This window comes from Dufourea novaeangliae, unplaced genomic scaffold (genome assembly GCF_001272555.1).
Source record: "Dufourea novaeangliae isolate 0120121106 unplaced genomic scaffold, ASM127255v1 scaffold125, whole genome shotgun sequence".
Taxonomy (NCBI): Eukaryota; Metazoa; Arthropoda; class Insecta; order Hymenoptera; family Halictidae; genus Dufourea; species Dufourea novaeangliae.
Window position 1 is genome coordinate 4,735,925 of NW_015374020.1, and position 20,912 is coordinate 4,756,836.

At 36.0% G+C, this 20,912-nt stretch overlaps 3 protein-coding genes across 3 annotated transcripts; 1 reads left to right on the top strand and 2 right to left on the bottom strand.

Annotated features, from left to right (window-relative positions):
- Window positions 1-3,198: 3,198 nt before the first annotated feature.
- LOC107188958 (putative gustatory receptor 28b) lies at window positions 3,199-4,635 on the bottom strand. Its single transcript, XM_015577361.1, has 4 exons — window positions 3,691-4,635; window positions 3,552-3,620; window positions 3,397-3,486; window positions 3,199-3,297 (listed from the first exon to the last, which is right to left on the bottom strand). The coding sequence occupies exons 1-4, from the start codon at window positions 4,633-4,635 to the stop codon at window positions 3,199-3,201; spliced, it is 1,203 nt and encodes a 400-aa protein (XP_015432847.1).
- Window positions 4,636-10,709: 6,074 nt separating this feature from the next.
- LOC107189029 (PC4 and SFRS1-interacting protein) lies at window positions 10,710-14,823 on the bottom strand. The gene is made up of 12 exons (XM_015577460.1): window positions 14,612-14,823; window positions 14,138-14,208; window positions 13,883-14,037; window positions 13,649-13,797; window positions 13,170-13,371; window positions 13,004-13,096; window positions 12,585-12,933; window positions 12,348-12,522; window positions 12,225-12,278; window positions 12,085-12,150; window positions 11,422-11,554; window positions 10,710-11,331 (listed from the first exon to the last, which is right to left on the bottom strand). The coding sequence occupies exons 1-12, from the start codon at window positions 14,690-14,692 to the stop codon at window positions 11,189-11,191; spliced, it is 1,671 nt and encodes a 556-aa protein (XP_015432946.1). The 5' UTR covers window positions 14,693-14,823; the 3' UTR covers window positions 10,710-11,188.
- A 616-nt stretch (window positions 14,824-15,439) lies between these two features.
- On the top strand, window positions 15,440-19,870 carry LOC107189028 (bone morphogenetic protein receptor type-2). Its single transcript, XM_015577459.1, has 11 exons — window positions 15,440-15,518; window positions 16,116-16,406; window positions 16,537-16,639; window positions 16,726-16,923; window positions 16,997-17,242; window positions 17,327-17,482; window positions 17,560-17,742; window positions 17,816-17,985; window positions 18,068-18,464; window positions 18,537-18,755; window positions 18,837-19,870. The coding sequence occupies exons 2-11, from the start codon at window positions 16,227-16,229 to the stop codon at window positions 19,868-19,870; spliced, it is 2,886 nt and encodes a 961-aa protein (XP_015432945.1). The 5' UTR covers window positions 15,440-15,518; window positions 16,116-16,226.
- The last annotated feature ends 1,042 nt before the right edge of the window (window positions 19,871-20,912 follow it).

Genomic DNA, 20,912 nt, shown 5'->3' on the forward strand with positions numbered 1-20,912 from the left:
ATCGAATGATCGAGGAGCTTCCGTTTCCGATTCGTTTCAATCAGCCGGCATGAAACGCGTTTCAATGTGTACCGTAGAGGGTATATCGTCCAGTCCTTCAGTTACGATCGCTTCGAAATAAACTTTGGAACAAACGTCATTACAAGGACAATTCGGATCGCAATAAGAGAAGAACACGTCGATCCACGATGAACAATTAATTCTTCATTTCCGTAGCCCAGAAAATCATACGCCGGACTACATCGTCTTGTCGCGTCACATTCTGGTCGAGTGCAATTAACAAGTGCCACTAATGGATATATACCATATATACAGAGAGAAAAAAGAAACGCACACCGTTGAAATGAACGTAGAATATCCTAGATTTACGATACGTCTACGCTCGTCAGTGTGCGGTAAACCTGTATTTTCAATTTAACTATCGAATAGGTGACATATATATATATAGTTTATACCCGTAGCGGATATGCCAAAGAAACCCCTTTGAAGGTATATACACCGACGATTCCTGCAGGGATATATCTCGCGCAGGAACATTGTCCAAAAATAAATATCGACACCAGCTTGTCGAACGATGAGATTTAATTTTGATAAGTGATCGCGTAACGGTTAGCTATCGTTCTCTGCCTCGATTCGTTTCTATCCGCGGTGTCGACAGTCGACATCGCAATGGGATCATATTCAGCTTCAGTCCGAAAGCTTTCGAGACGTCGAACACCGGCCAGCTACGACAATATTGTTATACGGTCAATGTGCACGGGTTTTTTTCCACGACAAACGGCATAATTCTTGCGGCCGCGACGAAATAAATGTGCCGCGAGACGAAGTTTTTTCACGAAATTTTTTATCGAAATCCCCGGGCACGACTGGAATCAGCACGCAGTAAACACCCGTCCCCTTGAACGACGATATAGTACTTTCTATTCGAGGCAGCAAACGAACAATGAGACTGTTATCGCGAGTACAGTCTTTCAGATAACTGACCGCAACGGTCGCGATGATCGTGCCGTACCACTGCTAGTCGTTCGGCGACGAAGAAATTGTTATTCCGTTGCTTCCACCGATTTCTACTCCGTGTAATACAATCGAGGACAAGGAGATTAACAGACAATTTGATACGATATTTTTCAGACAAGTTAGCGAGTTATTCAGCGTCGAAACAAACACCCGAGGCTTTCCGAATTCACTCGGGAATCGCGCGATGGACTCGTTGGGTAGCAGCGTATGCATTTTGCAATATGCATTTTGTCCCATTTAATACTCAATGCAATACTCCTGTATCGATGTGCGCGTGTATGTAGGAAAGTAAGAAACGAGGCGATCGCTCATGTGTATGTCATGTTTCGTATACTGGGTGTCCCAAAATAGGTCTAAGTTCTTGAAAGGGTTGATTCCTGGGGTGATTTGAAACAACTTTTTCCTTAGCGAAAATGTTCTCCGAGACTTTGTTAACGAGATATTAACGAAAAACACCGACCAATCAGAGCGCGAGTCTGCCAGCTGAGCTCCCGCGGTAGCGCGTAGCCAACGAAAGGAAAAGCTCAGCTGGCAGACTCGTGCTCTGATTGGTCGGGGTTCTTCGTTATTATCTCGTTAATGAAACCTCAGAGAACATTTTCGCTAAAGAAAAAGTTGTTTCAAATCACCCCTTTCAAGGACTTACAACTATTTTGGGACACCCTGTGTATTTACTTATAAACAAGTAAAATAATTCGCTGGGAATATTTTTTCCAGAAAATTAGCAATCACGCGCGTGAAACAATATCCATTCGAACGTAAGCAGGCGTCACCAATTGTACGATAAGACGTTACTAGTGTCAATGCGTAGTGACGGAGGGTAATTCTTATCGTGCATTTAGTGTACAACATCATGTACGAAATATCGTACACTAACGGGCTACAATCGCCGCTATAGTATTTAATTGGTTGTGACTAGCTAGACGACTGTGACTAACTGGATACGCGGTTCAAGGAATATCGAGCGGTATTCCGATAAAGAATATATTTTCAATTTGCATATTTTTGAAAAATCAGTCCGATACCCGGTCAGTTTTACCAAAAGAAAATTTACTATTTAGCAAGCCTAGATTCACGCCCAATGTGTATTCGTGACGGGACTCTGACGAAGAATGGCCGAAGGCCAAAACTGTTAGCTTTGAAAACGATATTTCGAGCACCGATGCAGTGTCTCCAGATGTTTTGCTACGACAAGTAAAAAGCTCATTACATTCGTGCGCTACAGTTCTTCGTTCTCGAGACAGTATCGGGTATCGTGTTAAGGTAGCTCACGCGTTTGGTGTCGTATCTAGCTTTTCATCAATTTTACTAATTTAACTTGGATAATTAATATTTGCAACTAATTCGAAATACTAAAATGGACAAAAAATTTACAAATAACCTAGAGAAACAAAAATTTTTTTTCCTAATTATAAAAAAGATTTAATTTTTTTTTTATTTTTAAGAAAAATTTGGGAAGTTTGTTGAACAAATAATGGAAAATAAGCGAGGTTGCCGCTCATAGCAGAGCATGTGTGGAAGATATGTACTACCAAACGCATTGAAACCTAAGTATGGATACTTTGATCTTAATTTTTAGTTTTGATTGACCGTTAACATTTTTGAAAATGTAATTTTTTGTAATTAAGTAAGAAGTGATTAACTTCTCAGTATCAACTACAGTTCCATAAGGCTCGTGTTAGAAAGACACTTTTATAACGTTCCATTTTCAATCATTTTACCGTTCACCTTCCGATATTTTGGTAGCAATCGAAAGTTGAAGCTTTCTAAGAACGTTCTGTGAAATTTTCAGTTAAATTTATAATTATTAAACATTTGCGTGAGCCACCTTAAATGCCATCACGATTAAAGCTTGCTCGATAACGAACGCTATAACACTTTGTACATAGAATAATCAAGTTCTAGACGCTTTCTCTCAACGTTATTAACAATAATCCATGTACATATGAATAAATGAGAAGACACGTTGCGAGCAAAAAGATATTTAATCGGTCGCAGTCGTATAATTCGCTGCCATGCATGCAATCGATGTACATTACTCCTATTTAAGAAAAAAAAAACCATTGATAAATTCTGATTTAAAGAAAACTACTATAAATTATTGATTGTCCATTGATTTCTTCCTTGCCGATTCACTTCGATTTTCACGATATCGTCGATAAGATTGATAATTATCAGAAATTACGGTTCCGTGCAGTTACACTTGGAAACCTTGTAACACGACGATCCCATTTGAAACTGGATTAGAATCACCAGATACGTTGTTACCGCGCTGACAATCTGGCAACGAGAAGTTTAAATGAAAAGGGGCTGACAATGTTCATTTCTGAGCCGAAGGTGTCGTAACAAGCGAACTCGCGATCGATCACGTCTGCTCACCGATTGCAGCAACGTGTTGTCCAAACTAAAGTATCCGTTCGCGGTGAACTTAATATTCCGATGAAGCAACTGAAGCGAGAATTCCCGAAGCTAGAAGAAGAACCTGTTAACCAATGCATATATTACGAACAATCGTACCTCGCTATATAGTGTACCTCCGATTTTGTTTCTCGATCGATCGCACATTTTAACAATATGTGCACGAAAACTCCCGTTTCTTGGATCTGAAAAGACAAGTACAATCAGTTGCCTCGTTCGATTCACACCTTCCCACGATTAACTGAATTCTAGTACCTTATCCATAATATTTGTAATCTTGGTGGTCAGCAAAACGAGCGGATAAAGAAGGAAAATTAACCAAAGGATGGTGTTCACCATTGGCATGAGATCCAAAATCGAATTATCAACGATCAAAGGTTCTAGAAGGTAGTAAGTGTTATACAGCAACGTGAAGAACAGAAAGGTAATAGCGATCAGAGCAGGCATGGAATAAAACCGTGAAACTTCGGTGGAAAGGTCGCACAGATTATCGTGAATGTCCCTAAGTTGAAGGAAAGGCTTCATGGTCGAACTGCTGACGAATACTCGACGAGTTTGATTCAACGATCTCATATAATTACTGTTGTTCGAACTTCTGCAGAGGTTCTGTATACCATCATTGAGACAATTGAAATTCGCGTCTAACAGGCTGATCACCGAGATATATTGAATGAGGAGCCAACTGGCGAAAGCTGAGGGCCCAACATCCAATAGCCACACCAAAGGGCCCTCGTTAAATGCTAGGTACTCGGTAACCAGAAGAGCGAGGAACAACGTCAACTGACCGATGTAGACGATAATCAATCTCCCAAAAACACCGTGAAAATTGATCGGTAATCGCAATCGATGGAACTGTTCCTCGACGTGGATCAAGTAATTGCCGATACTTTCGAAGTCCAACTGATTCCCGCAATAACACACCAATATGATCAAAACCACTAGACTGCCGAATACTCCCTCAAATACTTCTATACTCATGGTAATGGTGGTTTTGTTATCGTAGTCCTGGCCATTTAAAATCGGCACGGTAATGTAGTTCGTAACAACAACTGAACAGCAAAGCATTAAATTATAAAGCATTCCAAACCTGCTTCTCCTGAAGGATAGTGTTTTCCCCGAACATTTGTTGTTCGAAATTTTGTCCCGCAGGGAGACTGTTGCCAGACCGATCACTTTGAACAGGAGGAAAAACAACAGCATTGCTCGATATATGCATCGAGCCGAATATAATTCTCGCGTCATTCTCACAAATAAGTGTGTTACCACAAGGGCATCCGTATTTTTCTCTTGTCAAGCTATTATGTAAAGCAGTCAATTTCAAACACGAACCATTTTCAAGTTTCTTCGACAAACGAACTTTAAAGCTGTTATTCGTAATATTCGTATTTTAAACTGGAACTACATTCTACACTACTCACGACATCAACCACAAATGAAACAAATTCAGTACCGTCCTCTTCAGCATGATATCGGACTAGGAAGATTAAATATAAAACACTACATTCTAGCAAATACATTCAATTATTCAGCACGCAATGAATGATATTGCACTGATAAAGATAGCCAGTTATTATATCTATTCTGGTACAATAATTTGACAGATTTCAACGACTCAATCAATTAATCGATAAATTTCCTTCAACAAATACGTAGGTAAATAAATCGAATTATATTCACCGTGAGTAGCTGACATCCAATAGTAGGTGGCGAAGGGAGTGCAAGTTGGCAGTGACTCCTTCGCTCTTGTTAGTAGACTGGTGTCTCGGGCATTGTTCGAATAAAATTCTGCCCAACTCTGGCTAGAATTAAGGTGAAGGTGATTACTAAAAATTCTGTGAGCTGATTGGTTGTGCCCTGAAGGAATAGAAATCCGTTGGTTTTTCCAGGATGCTATGGTGAGGGAAACTTTTTCTTCGGGGCAACGGGCACACGTGCAACTAATAAAGCTGGCCAGTCAAGGTTTGAGTTGACCGCGCTGAATTCGTGACCGTACTCGAAGGATACAAATTTACGACCCTTTTGTTTCGGTGGTATATACCACGTGGACGACACCAGCTGTGGACCAAATGTTAGACCTTTTCACTTATCATTGTCTACAAGAGGACCAAATTACAGGGAATTATTTCTAAAGGTCTTTCGTGTACTTAAAATTTCAACGGTAAATATTTATGGTATCAGGATGTTCGAGCATCCCGTAGCACATGTAAAATTAATTTTCCAAAACGTCCATCTAACGATAATGGTTCACAAAGTCCATTATTAATCGTCGTAAGAACGAGGATTCCATAATTAAACGATCGAGAAGTTTCCATTTCTGATCCGTTTCAACCAACCAACGCGAAACCCATCTCGATTTTGTGTCCTGGACGGTATCATCGGAACCTTGAGCGTGACTACCCTGATAAACTGTCGAACTAAGGTCATTACAAGGACACATTTGAATGGTAACGAAAGCAGAACACGTCGATCCGTGATGAACGATTAATTTTTTATTGCATAGCCCATAGAATTATGTGCGGCTAGGTCTTATCTTGTCACGCCATATTCTGGTCCTGTGCAATTCACGTGTGCCACTAATGGACATATACAATTATACATAATTATATTGTACATACAATAATCAAGTCCTATACTCGCTTTCGGTTAACGTTATTTACAGGAATACATGTGCACATGAATAAATGAAAAAGAACACGATACAAGCAAAAAGATATCGTATTTAATCAGTCGCACTGCAATCGATGTATTCCGCACTAATTGATTGTCCCATAATTTCATCCTTGCTGATTTACTTGAATTCTAATGATTCGTGTTCCAGCTCACGGTCACCCCATTTACCAGGTACCGTCGATGAAATAATAATTATTATGAACGTATAATTAAGATTCCGTACAGTTACACTTCGAAATCGTATGACAAGACGATCCCATTTGAAACTGGATAAGGATAACCAGATACGTTGTTACCGTGCTGACAATCTGATAACGAGAAGTGTAGATGAAAATAGGGCAGAATGTTTATTCCAGGATCGTAAGGATAATATCGAAATAAACAAACTCGATCGATCAGGTTTACTCACCGATTGCAGCAACGTGTTGTCCAGATTAAAGCATCCGTTCGCGGTGAACTTAATTCTCCGATGAAGCAACTGAAGCGAGAATTCCCGAAGCTAGAAGAAGAAGGGCCTGTTAACCAATGAATATATTACGAACAATCGTGCGTCGCTATATAGTTTACCTCTGATTTTGTTTCTGGATCGATCGCACATTTTAACAATGCCTGCACGAAAATCCCTGTTTCTTGGATCTGTAAAGAACAATACGATAAATTACCTCGTTCGATGCACACCTTATCCGAGATTCACTGGATCCTCCTACCTTGTCCACAATGCTTGTGATCTTGTTAGTCAGCAAAGAGAGCGGGTAAATGATGTAAATTACCCAAAGGATAGTGTTCACCATAGACATGACATCCAAGACCGTATTTTCAACGATCACAGGTTCCAAAAGATAATAACTGTTGTAGAGCAACGTGAAGAACATATAGGATATACTCATTAGAACTGGCATGGAATAAAACCGTGAAACTTCGGCGGAAACGTCGCACAGATGATTGTGAATATCTCTAAGTTGAAGGAGAAACTCCATCGTCGAACTGCTGACGAACAATCGACGACTCTGACTCAGAGATTTCATATAAACGTCGTAGTGCGAACTTCTGCAGAGGTTCTGTATAGCATTGTTAATACGCGTGAAATTCGCGTCTATCAAGGATATCACGGAGAAATATTGAATGAGAATCCAGCTCGCGAAACTCGAGGGCCCGATATCCATTAGCCACACCAAGGGACTCGCGTGAAATGCTAGATGCTCGGTAACCAGAACAGCGATGAACAAAACCAACTGACAGAAATAGACGATGATCAGTATCCAAAAAACACGATGCAAATGAGTCGGTGAATGCAATCGATGGAGCTGTTCCTCGACGTGAATCAAGTAATTGCCGATTCTTACAACGTGCGATTGATTTACACAATAACACACCAAAGTGATAAATATCATTAGACTTCCGTATATTCCTTGAAATATTTCTATACTCATCGTAATGATGGTTTTGTTAACATAATCCGAATAATATATAGCCGGTAGACAAATGTGATCTAACACAACGACTAAGCAGCAAAGCGCCAAATTATAAGGCATTCCGAATGGGCTTCGCCTGAAAGATAGTGTGTCCCCCGAGCCTTTGTTCTTCGAAATGTTCACGCGCAGAGAGACTGTTCCGAGGCCGATCACTTTGAACAGGAGGAAGAACAACAACATTACCCAGGACATGCATCGGGCCAAACATAATGTTCGCGTCATCCTTGCGAGCGCAAATATGTGTGTTACCACAGAAGGAGCTGTATATTTCTCTTGCGAATGCGATTAGAAGAGTCGATTTCAAAGATGAAACTATCTTCAATACACATGTATGTATAAACAGCAGTATCCTCTTTTCAAATATCTTTGACAAGCAAACTTTAAAGCTGTTATTCGTGATGTGTACGTTTGTATCTTAGATTGTAACTATTTTCAATCCAAAACTATTTTCTGCACTTCGCACGACATCAGCCACAAATAAAAGAAATTCGTAGGAGCCACGATATGACGAGGTCGTCAAGTAATGCACCAAGCAGCGACAGTTATTGATGCCGCGACAGTTAAGGCTGCATCCTGCATTCTGTTGCAAGATTCGATATTCAATATATTCCATAAAGTATAGTAAAGTCCGCGAAAGAGTTACCTTTTTTAGCCGCGAGGTAGCTGGTAGCTACTAGCTACCCCATTAGCCGGGCTCGCTGGCCGGGTTCGCTTATCTTTCATCGCTAATCGGCTGCGGCAACAAAGTTATCAAACCATCGCGCGAAGAATAACATTTCTATAACGTTTACTCTGCGTTATTGAGATTACTAATAACAGACTGGCAAAATCCTGATAAACATGATTCCAAACACGGTCTCAATCGGACTATTTTAAGTTATGTATCTATATGTAAGTAAACAATATTTTCGATTTACATACTTTCAAAAAATTGGAAAATCTTGTAAATATATAATTCGTTCTCAGGTGTTTGAACAGGAATATTTTTCTCGCATTTTATTATTATTAGTAAGTTGATTGTAATTTATGTTGATTATTTTATATTATGTATACTACTTGATTGTATGTAACAACAAAATATTAACATGAACTTTCCTCGGTAGCTCGACAGAGACTGTCAAGTTTTGACTGCCAACACGATTCTTTATAGTTTTTATATGGACGTCTGAAGGCAGGGGGTGATTAACGGAAAACGGACCGTTGCAAATAGATGCAATTCAACACCTTCATAATATACGTATACGCGAACAGACAGGGTCGCAGCACCATCTACGGCACATTGCTCAAGCTATCAGCTAGTTAATATCCATTTTTTAAAATAGATGACGCTACTTTACTGTGTCATATGGTGCTAAAAATGGTGGAATATAACGGTTGCAAATTTGCAAATATTGACTGCTTTCAATGCACTCTGTCAATTTTGAGAGATCCTAATAGATTCTAACAGACAATGTCATTCTATTAGTCTTTCTATATTATTTTAAACCGTTATACAACGGTATATCACTAAATCTTACAGCAACTACCTAACAACATCGATAGTCAAGAAGCATGCCTAATGCACTCCGACCACCAATGTCTAAACAACTTCTGTTAAGTCCCTTAACTTAAAGGTTGCTAACCAAAATGAAAATTCTTTCTTGTAATAATATTCAACAATCGGTTCACAGAATTAAACGCGTAGGAAACACTAAATTCTCATGATTATCTCCTTAGTGTTAAATACAAATATATACAAGGTTGGACTGTTAAAGCTCCGAAAAACAATGACTTTGTATTAAATACTTCCCCGTTCTCCAATACAGTTTTAACCACATATCACCTAATAGCGTTGCATATCCTCAGAGCACACTCAGAGGACTATACAAAATGAGAGAAAGACATTCATATAAGTATGCTACCATAATCAACGTGGCCTGGGTAGTCCAAAAAGGACATTGGTTTCCTTGAGGAGCCTCTGGGTAGTCCAAATAGGTCTAACTGGTTCACTCAAGGTTCAGTAATGGGTGTGCTTATCTAACTTACAATTAATGCATTCATTACGAACAATTTTATGAGTAGTCCTATCATAACTATAAAGTTTGTAGTAACTTTTTTATTCAAAATATTTATACTTTTGACATTTGAAATAAACATTTGCTTTTAGTAATCAAGATATCAATTACTTAACATACGACGCATTTATCCGTTAGCTTTTGGATGAATACGCGATAGATCTTATAGTAATTATCTGAAGAGTTAATCAACTAAAAAGTATAGGGGGAAAAAACTATGAACAGAAATTATTCATTTGATATTTCTGTTTTCAATGCACTTCAAAGGCACTCTCTCCAATTACTATGAAAATAAATATGTAATATAATAACAAAACCCAACAAGAATAAGTGGTTATTTTGTCATTTAGTAGAAACAAGTACACTACTTTATTTTTATTAACAATATCACCATTACAGTGTATTCTTTTTTGACAAATCTTTATAAAAAGTACATTTATGTTGTCACTATTAATGGTACTTAATTTAAATGCAATCTGCCTAAAGAGAAAACAATTAACAAGATCAAAAGATTATTGTACTTTGAGCCACTAAGGTTTTGATCTACATAAACGTTGAACACTTTTAACTTTCAGTTCTTATAAAAGTGTAGGTTACGATTTACACTGATGTAATGACTTTTCAATGATAAACTACGTTAGTTTGATGATGTTTTCATTTTACTGACAGAACAATACTCACACATTTTAGGTTTGTTACTAGTATTTCCATGACAATTTCTGTATGATATTTTTCAACTGCAATTCAGTAAAGACTATTTTCTTCCTTTGAACAGGCCAGTTATAGCAGTCTCAGTGAACACGTTCGAAGTTTTGAATGATTCTTAACCAATATATAACAATATTTTGGTATGGCTTTGTTACTTTGTAAATAGCCATTCCACTTATGCCTTTAAAGTGCGATGAAAACGCTTACAATTAAAAGAATGGAACATGGACTTCAACATGCACTATTACAACTCTAATTTGAAACCAATGAATTATGTCATCACTTGTTCCCACCACACACCTCGAACCATTGAGTATAGACAGTTACTGTAATTTTCAATTTTGTCATATATACATTAATGTCTGTTCTATTTAAGTAAATAAGCTTCGCGAGACTTTAAACAGCGAAGATATCTATATGGTCATTGTAAATACGTTTTCTCCTTTTTTGTAGTTTTTCTTTCTTGATATTTTCCCAAGATTCGAAATGAATTGCATCGTAAAGAAAACGTGTTATATAATAGTGGAAATAATTATGACATCTATTTTATATATACTAAGTGCATTATGATTAACCAATTTTCATGAAAAAGTGAAAGCTGTTCGTTAGTGTCACCGGCTTCCTAATTACAGATATTGCAAGAGGGATGTGTTATAATTACGAGGAAATTTACTAGAAAAGCCATTAAATAAAATATAGTGTCAAAATTTATCCAAAGGTAATATCCAAGTGTGAAAAAGCGAACTCCTTTTTTCCTGCTTTAAGACACTCGAGTCATATAGTACTACATTAGTACAAAAGAAAATAAGCATGTTTTTTTCATTTCATCAGATACAAAAGGTCACTATTTTACTTGGCCTCTGGATCTTTCAGAGTCTCGCTCCTAGTAGGCACTTCTGATTTTGCTTCAACAGGTGCGTCTGTATCTGGTTGACTACCACTCTCGTCTGCGGGTGAGTCCTCTGATATGGCTGAATCTATAAGTTTTGTTTCTGCATTCGCGGAAACATGAGTTTTCAGTAAGATGCCAATAAAACTAATGTGGCAACCTGCGTGTCAATAGTACGAGCTAATATATTTACCTGGACAAGCAGGGTCTGACATTAAAGAAAATACTTTTTCTTCAGGCATATCCTTCGTTAACTCTTTGAAATGGACCACTTGGTCCGAAAACGATTGCCAAAATGATTGACCTTCGGGTATGGTAAACATAGCCTGTATGTTGTTCATTGAAACGAAAAATATAATATACTTATCTATTCAAGGCAGAACACTTCGTACAAAGAGATTTCTCTTAGAAATTATTTCCTTTGAGATACACTATGCATGCATACAAGGGTATAACGAAAATGTTGGAGAACCCGGAAATGGGAAACTTGTGATGTAATTTGAAATAAGTTTTTCCTTAGCAAAAATGTTATCTAAGACTTTGTTAACGAGATATTAACAAAAAACCCCGACCAATCACAGCGCGAGTCTGCCGGCCAAGTTCCCGCGGTAACGTTCGCTACCAATCGCAGCGCGTAACCAACATTACCGCGGGAACTCGGCCGGCAGACTCGCGCTGTGATTGGTCGGGGTTTTTTTTGTTAATATCTCGTTAACAAAGCCTTAGATAACATTTTTGCTAAGGAAAAACTTACTTCAAATCACCTCACAAGTTTCCTACTTCCGGGTCCTCCAACATTTTTGTTACACCCTGTATAGTGTACACATTACACGTGTATATCCTTAAACATAATTACCTTAAATTTGTTGTATATATGCTCTGCCTTTTGTCTAATTTGCTCTGCTTTTTGTTTGAAGGTAGCCTACAAACGCAATTTGAGAGGTCGCGTAAGAAATTCATTAATATAAATTTATGTAGCTAAGTAAGAAATTCTACCTCTTCGTCTTCAGTTAGTTTCCAGTCGGTTAAGTTACCAATGTATCGCCGCAACTATAAGTTACACAGAATTCAATTAAAATTATAATAATGACAATAGTTAAGAATTCTATGTTTCCTTACCCTTTTAACTGTTTCCACAATATGTGGATGTTTTTTCAACATTAAGGGGTCAATTGGAAGCGACAACATATCATCCATTGCCTGTAGACATTTGTCTGGATTTGCTCTGTCCAATCCAAGGTTCGATTTAATTTGAGCATCCAGCTGTAAAAGTTGTGCTTCTATGCGCAGCCACCTAGAATTGATATCCATGATCAAAGATTTGAAATCTGAATGCTCCAATTTACTTGTTACTACCTCAGCTTATTCGTTTTTCGATGAAGTGCTCCGTCTTTCGCCAATAGCCGCTTCTCTTCATCCGGGACATGTACATTAAACTCTAAACAATCTTTTACTTGTTCTGGCAAAATTTCACCACTCTCCAGCTGTGCTTTCAATTTCATAGCATTTCTAGCAATAGACCACTCCCACTGCGCTCTGGCTTTTTCACTTTCAAAGGACTTTGGCTTATCTACGTCTAACTTAATGCCTACGTATTCACCGGCAAATGTTAATGCCAGTAGAAGCCGTCCTGGCACATCGGAGGATGTGGTGCTAGACACTACGGTACCTTCCAATATGGGCGCTTCACCTGCATTATTTTTTTCTGTGAAGTACACCATATTTAAAGCCTTGTAACTTAATTTAAATTATTTATGTTATTTTTAGGTGCTTACTTTCTAAAGTAGCCCTTTTCTTATGCATTACACCAGGTGATTGTTGATCGCTAGAATCTTCAATTTTGACTTTAGTACGACCTCTTCCATGTTCTATGATTCACGAAATACTTATTAAAAAATCTACTAATAAAACATTGTACCTAATAAATACTTTTATATGTACCGTTCTTTTCTGCAGTATCTGTCTCTTCTGAACTTGAGAAATCAGCAAATCGTTTTGGTTTAATCTTTCTCCCACTACGACTCACAACTTCTTTAGGTGATTCCTCACCTTGGGAATCCATGGCTGTATCTTGCTTTGTGTCGCTTGTAGATGCAGATAAAGATTTTGCTTTCCCACGTCTCTTTTTTACCTCAGGTGTGTCCTAAATTAATCAAATTTTTCTATCATAATAGAACAAAGAGTAGTAAATTACTCGTATATTCAAGTATTTTTGCAACTGTAAGGAACAATCGCACAAACTATTCAAACTCTACAAATGTTTGTCGGCAGTTCCTGAATTTATATTGGAGTGCTCGGTTCAATAATTGTTGTCTTATACAATATTGACCGTGATGAGCTAAAACTCCTAACAAAATCTTATTAGATCTAGGTATAATTGAATAATAAATACTACATGTATATAGATACAAATATATTACAGGATTGTTAGTAGCAGTCATCATAGTTTTCCTTTTCATCGATTTCTTTTTTTCCTCCTCATCAATAACCAATGACCCTGATTCCATATCACTATCAATTGCACTGACTGTTGGTAGATCCATTGCTGTACCACTTTCCTTTGCTCCATCTTCATTAACATCAAGTTGTTTATTTATGTAAAAAATGTGTACAAATATTTTTGTTGTATCTATGTATGTATACAAATACTTCACCTTTGAGAGCACTAATTCCAGACTTGCTTCTGTCATTTTTAAGTTCTTGCTCTAATTGTAATAAACCCTCATGAAAGAACTTTCTTCTAATAGGTTTAGCAAATTTGGCTTTATTCTCAATATACGTATGTAACTCTTCCACTTTACATACAGCACTGGGGCAAGAAAATAAAAAAATTTTAATCCATTAATCACATTTACAGGATTGAAATTTAATTGTTTATTGCAAATAGCACTATAAGAATCATTACTCACGTTTCTCCTGTACCGTAAAAGTAAACACTATACTTTGAGTTTTTTGAATTAGGATCAATAACTTTTTCAACCTAAAAACAGATCAACAAAGAGCATATTGCAGCACAGCTTTCTATTACAGGTATTGTTATATAATATTATATTTATGTACATCTACATTATAAATATAAATAAGACTGTACCTAATCGATTAATTATTCTTTAGAGTAATGCAACTGAATTTACAAGAAAATGATGACAAACTTTATACAACGTAGAAATTCACTGAAATTAGTTGACATTATTTACTTTGTGCAAACACAATTTCAACATATATTAATACCGACATCACACTGCTTCGGAAGTATCAAACCGATAAAAAATAACAGCTTCGATTATAAAGTAAACTCGAGAGTTATTATTAACATTGCGGAGATTTATCGTTACAAAGCCTGTCTAAATTCTACAGAAAATAATATACACGATTGCACTTACTTTGGCTGGCCACGGTGGATAACCTCGAACTTTCGCAAACACCTTATCACCAGCGAAAAATTTCTTATGAAGCTTCACCATGTCGACGGAAGCTCTCACAAGTATAAAATCAATCGACAAATATTACTTCTTCGCCTATGATGTGCAATAAATGGTACGAACAGTTAATTTTTAAGAAACATCGAACAAAACATAGCGAAAGCCGCCATTTGCACGATATAACATCGAAAACACGCAGAATAAGACGCTGCGCGCCAATTCGTGAGTCTCTAGTTACAACATTCACGAATTTGAACTACCTGTTGGAAACTCTTAAACTAAAAATTGAATGTCTGATTTGTTGTATGCGATTCAATCAATTGCAAATTCGTACATTATTTTTTCTTGCTTGAAAAGTTTAAGTTTATTTCATTTTATAAATAAATCAGAATATAGAGAAATATTATTCTCTTCGCAAGACAAGAATAACGACAATAAGCTGATTGCTTTAGTGCTTTTTACTAACATATATTATACGTTAATTTGCTATGCAAGCCATTGAACATATAACCAACACTATAATTCCTTTATTTAATTTTAATTAAGGCAAAAACTGAAAATAAAATATGTGAAAAAATATGAGTCGCATGTTAGGTATATAATGTTGGTAGCATGCAGAGTTGATATCGAGAGTGTAATGGTCTTACAGAACTGACGTTTTACGTTTCTTTGGTAGCCTTTGGGAACACGTGAATGAAGTACAATTCAATGGACACAGTTTGTCTGTCAAATGTCCAAATGTTGATACGATATTCACTTTAAAAATATTTCATATTCGTCTACGGATGTGTGCAATGTTACGACTGATATCAAATCTTTCTCTCCGAGATTCTCGACTAAACAACTCGAGAAATCTGTTTATAAAGATGTAAGTCTGTTTCTCTTAATTTGCATGTAACATACCGTGCGATACCACTGTATTCTTTTTCATTTGCCTATTCTTCATTTTTTGCAGCATGTATTACGCTTCTTTTTATACGCGTTTACGGTGTGTACTGCAGCGTACAAATTTTAATATCATTTTAATATTCGTATGGAATCGTTCTCTAAGAGACAGCACCTCTTTCCTGTCATAATTGCCGCCGCTTTTATTTTTTGTACAACGTATTTAATCCACAAACAATGTAATTAATTGCATTTGTCAATATTCGTGCTGCTAATCACGTATATCCTTTTTTTTTTTTATTACAAAACATAGTGTTTTTTAATATATTCTCATTTCTTATCCACTGTATTTAATTACTTCATGATATTTAACAATGTTTAGAAGTTGCTCTATGTGTCAATTTCATATGTCTACAATACTTGATAATATTACAAAGAACCTTATTATTATGGTTGTTGTGTTTGTATGTAAATATCATTCTTAAGTTTTCTATTTGTTTTATGAGAAGTTTATTATTAAAAAATGTATCATTATCATTGTTTTTGCAATAAACGGATGTGTATTCTATATAATGAACAGATGAGCAAAGCCTACACATGGCAGTAGTATATGTTGTAATCAAAGATGCCACTTCTTAAGGACCAACGCTTCCATTGAAGTGTTTGAGTTCAAGAGGCCTGCTAAGGCACAATGAAAGCCATTGTATCAATTACATTGATCGCGCTACTATGTGGGATAAACTCAGCACCCATTAATGCCATTAAAATATGTGCCAGCAGAAAGAAAAGTTTTGAAAATCTTTCCTTAAAACAAAATATACCCAGTGTACCTGAAAGTGTACCCAGCAACAGTAATGTAGCTCATACCACAGTAAGTTAAAAGTTTGTATTGAAACTGTATATGTTTTTAGATAAATTCGGTATTATTTATATACATGTAAGATGATATATAAATTAATTAACATGCAGTACATTAAAGTAGATTAATCAATGTTTCACAGACAGATGACAATATTAAATTTGAAGAGTGTACTAACCTTTGCCATGCGCTATGGCGAGAAGATAAGACTGCAAATGGAACAGAAATTATCATTTTATCCCAAGGTACACATAGTACTTCCGGTTATATAAGAAATGTTTTTAAAATTATGCTTGTAACAACATTACATTTTTAATGCATTATAATTTAGGTTGTTGGAAACAATCAGGTGAACAAAAATGTGAAACTTCCGAATGTATTGCTCTTCAACATTCTACCAAGGCATTGAACAACACCAAATTCTGCTGTTGTCATGGAGATTATTGTAATCTCAATATTAACAGCACTAATCTTCCATATTCTGATAGCAAAGTACATAACTCTATTCCTAAAGAAAATAATCAACCAAGTAAGGTCAATGAATGTTATATAAAACATATTTTATGCCATTTTTTAAGTCACTGATACTTTTCATATGGGAGTTCTTTCAGCAACAGAATACTTGGAACAATCGGATTCTGGAAGATGGATACTTATTATAATGAGTGTCTTAGTTTGCATATTACTAGTGATATGTATTTTAGCACTAATGGTATATCGTATGTATCATACCAACATGTTATCAAGATTAGGAAAACCACTCTCTTACACAGATCAGTTTATGGACAGTACAGCACTAAGAACTGGTACTTATACAGTGGATCATTTGAAACTTACAACGATTGTGGGTATGTCATTTGCAGACTTATTAATTGATCTACAACATATTTAAATAATTTGACTATCATGATGTATTTGTGACATATTTTCAGGACAAGGACGATATGGTTCTGTATGGCAAGGTAGTATGGGAGATCAAGACGTTGCTGTAAAAATATTTCCTTCTCACTATCGTAATTATTTTCAAAATGAGCGGGATACTTATTGCCTCCCCTTCATGGAACACCCATCTTTATTAAATTATTATGGTTAGTATATTTCTATCATAAATTTGTTTAACATTATTTGTACCAACACATTATTGAAAGCAACTGTGAACCCTTAGGTGTGGATGAAAGAGTAAGCATGGAAGGCAGCATCGAATATCTTTTGGTACTTAGTTTTGCACCAGGTGGTACTTTGACGGATTTCTTAAAAACTCGTACAGTTGATTGGCCCATATTCTGTAAAATGGGTCTTTCTATGGTAAAAGGACTTGCTTACTTACATACTGATATACACAAAGGTGGTAAGTAAAATACAAGAAGAAAATTTCCTGACCGTTTTAAAAGATAGCCTTGATTAGACAATTGGTTTTACAGATAAATTTAAACCCTGTATCGCGCATAGAGATATTAACTCAAGAAATATACTAATTAAAGCTGATGGAACTGCTTGTATATGCGACTTAGGATTGGCAGTTCAAATTTCTGGTTCCAAATATTACTCAAACGGGGAAGAACAACACGCGGAGATAAAATCGATCAATGACGTAAGACAAAAACTTACATATATTGCAGAAACTATTTACTGATTAAGACAATTCATAATATCGTTTATAATCATTTAATTAGGTTGGCACTTTAAGATACATGGCCCCAGAAGTACTGGAGGGTGCTGTTAATTTACGAGATTGTGAAAGCTCTTTAAAGCAGATAGATGTTTATGCAATGGGTTTAGTCCTGTGGGAATTAGTTTCAAGATGTTCCGACATCTACATGCCAGGCTCAGAAATACCTGTGTACAGACAACCATATGAGAAAGAGATTGGCCTTCACCCGACATTCGAACAAATGCAAGTTTTAGTTTCTCGTAATAAAGCTAGACCGTTGCTAGAGGGTAACGTAGTAGACAGACCGGGAGTACGTTTGATTAGGGAAACGATGGAAGATTGCTGGGACGCAGATGCGGAAGCTCGATTAACTGCTTTATGTATAGAAGAACGTCTTTCAGAGCTTCAGTCCCATAGAGGTAAGTTTTATTGTATAAACATGGCATAAAAAGACTCTTTCAAAGCCACAAAATAAACTTTTGAATTTTTAGTGGCCATGCACTTCACAGATGGTAGTCCAATGGTAAATTCCCATTGCACCTTAGTGCCTTCAACTACAAACAGTCTTTACAGTGAAACTTCGCATCACGATAACGCTCACGTCGCTTATTTATCATTACACATGGTACAAGATAATACAAGTAATGAGGGCATTGCTGAAAATTTGGTAACATTATCACCCTCTGAAAGTATTGTTCACGAGCATAGTTGTAAGTATTTCACAACTGTTTTGTAAATATAATCATCAATTGATTTGAATTCGTATTTCTAGTTTTTATTTTATGTTTTAGTTAAAAATTCAAACGAAGTAGCAGTATACAATCATACTCAAACACTTCAGCCTTATCAAGGACGAAATCCTTGTATGGAAAGAAATTTAATGTTACCGTCGGATTCGTTTGAAGAACTGGGGTGTAACGGTAACGTACTTGTTGACAAGTCCATGAAGCACACGTGTAACGATCAATACAGAATCGTGTCAGAAGTGCAGGGACTCGTTTCTCATGATTACTTGAGCCAACACACGACGCAACTGACACAGCTGAGACCAGTAACTCCTATACCGTACGTTCAAAATGTTATTTCCGACGATGGCACGACGTCGTATGGTAAACGTAAACAAACAAACATACACGAGGTCTGTTCACAAGAAAGTCCTAGGAAAAAATTGTTCGGGTGGCCAAGTCTGAAAAAGTTACTTGTTAATAAAAAGATGCATACCTACAATAAATACCAAATAGATAGAGAAGATTCGAAATCGAATTTACTATCCAAACAGAATGTGCAAATCAAAACGGTTGAAACGAATGTAACAATATCTCCAGGGGGAAAGTATGTGAATGGTATTATTACTAAGGCACCTGCTTCTACAATTGCATTGGATAAAAATGACAAAAATGCTGTACAAGTTGGAAAACAGAAACTAGAGAATGATAACAATACAAATACACGACCCTCTACTTTGCCTCTTGTTCATTTGAGAAATAAAAAGACCGTGAATAATCTCAGTAGGCAGGAGAGTATCGATAAATTCAACGAGGTTTTCAATGTCGGATCTAACGTAAACGTGTTAAAAGATCCACATATGAGAATAAAAACACCAGGGGATTTGCCACCCTCTGTAAGAAAAGTTCGTGGTCGTGGACAATCAACCGCAAGATTTTCTCTTTACGATGATCGAATGATGTGCAATATTTTAAGCGAAGAAGATGACCGTAGCGATAAAGCCCTTTGGAATTCTGTACCATTCGGTATGGATTTCGGCGACAACGACGAAAAACATTCGCCAACTAAACTTAGTACCAAAAACGTTACTTGCTTTTAATCAGATGTAATATTAATGTATTTGTAAAAGTCTTTAACTATAAGGATAATGAAAGAAAGCGTAACTTCTGCATAAATATATGTATGTACAGAAAAGAAATTGTATGAGAACGAAACAGATTTTATACTCTTCATGAAAATTCATTATCAACACTCAAGTATTGAAACAAATGAAAGGAAAAATGGAATACAAGAAAGCAGAATATACTCAAATATCATTAAAGTGTCGAATGGGGTATTAAAAAAATTATGCTAATTATTTAACCCTTGCAAGTATATTTTGTACTTGTAGAATCTTTTGATTTGAAATCAGGACATACTTAAAAGAACTACGTTTATCCCGCATAATTAAAAAGCTATTATAAATATTATACCAGTGTCAATATTAGTGTTTTATATGTTCAAGCAAGTAGCACAGAATTTATTAGAAACATATTTTAATAAATATAATGAGTGTAAGTCATGACTCTCATTGTCTGTACGTGTTTAAATTGAATGTTCATGGTTTAATGAATTATAAATGATTGATCAATGACAATCAGTGTTGATTTTCATCAAAACATAAATTACTGTGACTATTCTTAACATATTATTACTTTCTTCTTGAGCCTAGAAAACAATTATTAAAATTGTTAAGATACAATTTGTACTGATTTATACTTTTCATAGATTATCATTTTTCAAATGCATTTTGATACTTAATAAGTTTTTCAGAGCAAATGCACATATATTATCAATAATATAGTAAGGTGTGCATTGTATACAATACTCATTATGATTATAAATAAGGTGTGAAAATAAATTTTACACTCGAGCACAAAGTATAATTGTTTAAGTTTCGTAATATTTGTACTTCCTGGCGCTGTAAGCTCAATGTAAATATTAGTAGCATAAAAGTAGTTTGACATGTAAGTTGCATAAGCTTGTTATGTTTTATTTTGTTGAAATTATAAAATTCTTACGTTCACAATACGCCCTATTTTATATTAAGGTAGAATTCAATATATCGTGAAGAAAACAATGATATATATAATTATGTGATA

Bases quoted from the DNA above. Each gene is read 5' to 3' on its own strand.
- LOC107188958 (XM_015577361.1), bottom strand. From the start codon at position 4,635: ATGCTGTTGTTTTTCCTCCTGTTCAAAGTGATCGGTCTGGCAACAGTC. The intron at 3,487-3,551 runs GTACACTATATA...TTCTTCTTCTAG, and splicing joins ATCGAGAAACAAAATCGGAG to CTTCGGGAATTCTCGCTTCA. The intron at 3,298-3,396 runs GTGAGCAGACGT...TCTCGTTGCCAG, and splicing joins ACAACACGTTGCTGCAATCG to ATTGTCAGCGCGGTAACAAC.
- LOC107189029 (XM_015577460.1), bottom strand. From the start codon at position 14,692: ATGGTGAAGCTTCATAAGAAATTTTTCGCTGGTGATAAGGTGTTTGCG. The intron at 12,523-12,584 runs GTAGTAACAAGT...TATCAATTCTAG, and splicing joins CGAAAAACGAATAAGCTGAG to GTGGCTGCGCATAGAAGCAC. The intron at 12,279-12,347 runs GTAAGGAAACAT...TGTAACTTATAG, and splicing joins TTGTGGAAACAGTTAAAAGG to TTGCGGCGATACATTGGTAA.
- LOC107189028 (XM_015577459.1), top strand. From the start codon at position 16,227: ATGAAAGCCATTGTATCAATTACATTGATCGCGCTACTATGTGGGATA. The intron at 16,640-16,725 runs GTACACATAGTA...ATTATAATTTAG, and splicing joins AATTATCATTTTATCCCAAG to GTTGTTGGAAACAATCAGGT. The intron at 17,243-17,326 runs GTATGTCATTTG...ACATATTTTCAG, and splicing joins GAAACTTACAACGATTGTGG to GACAAGGACGATATGGTTCT.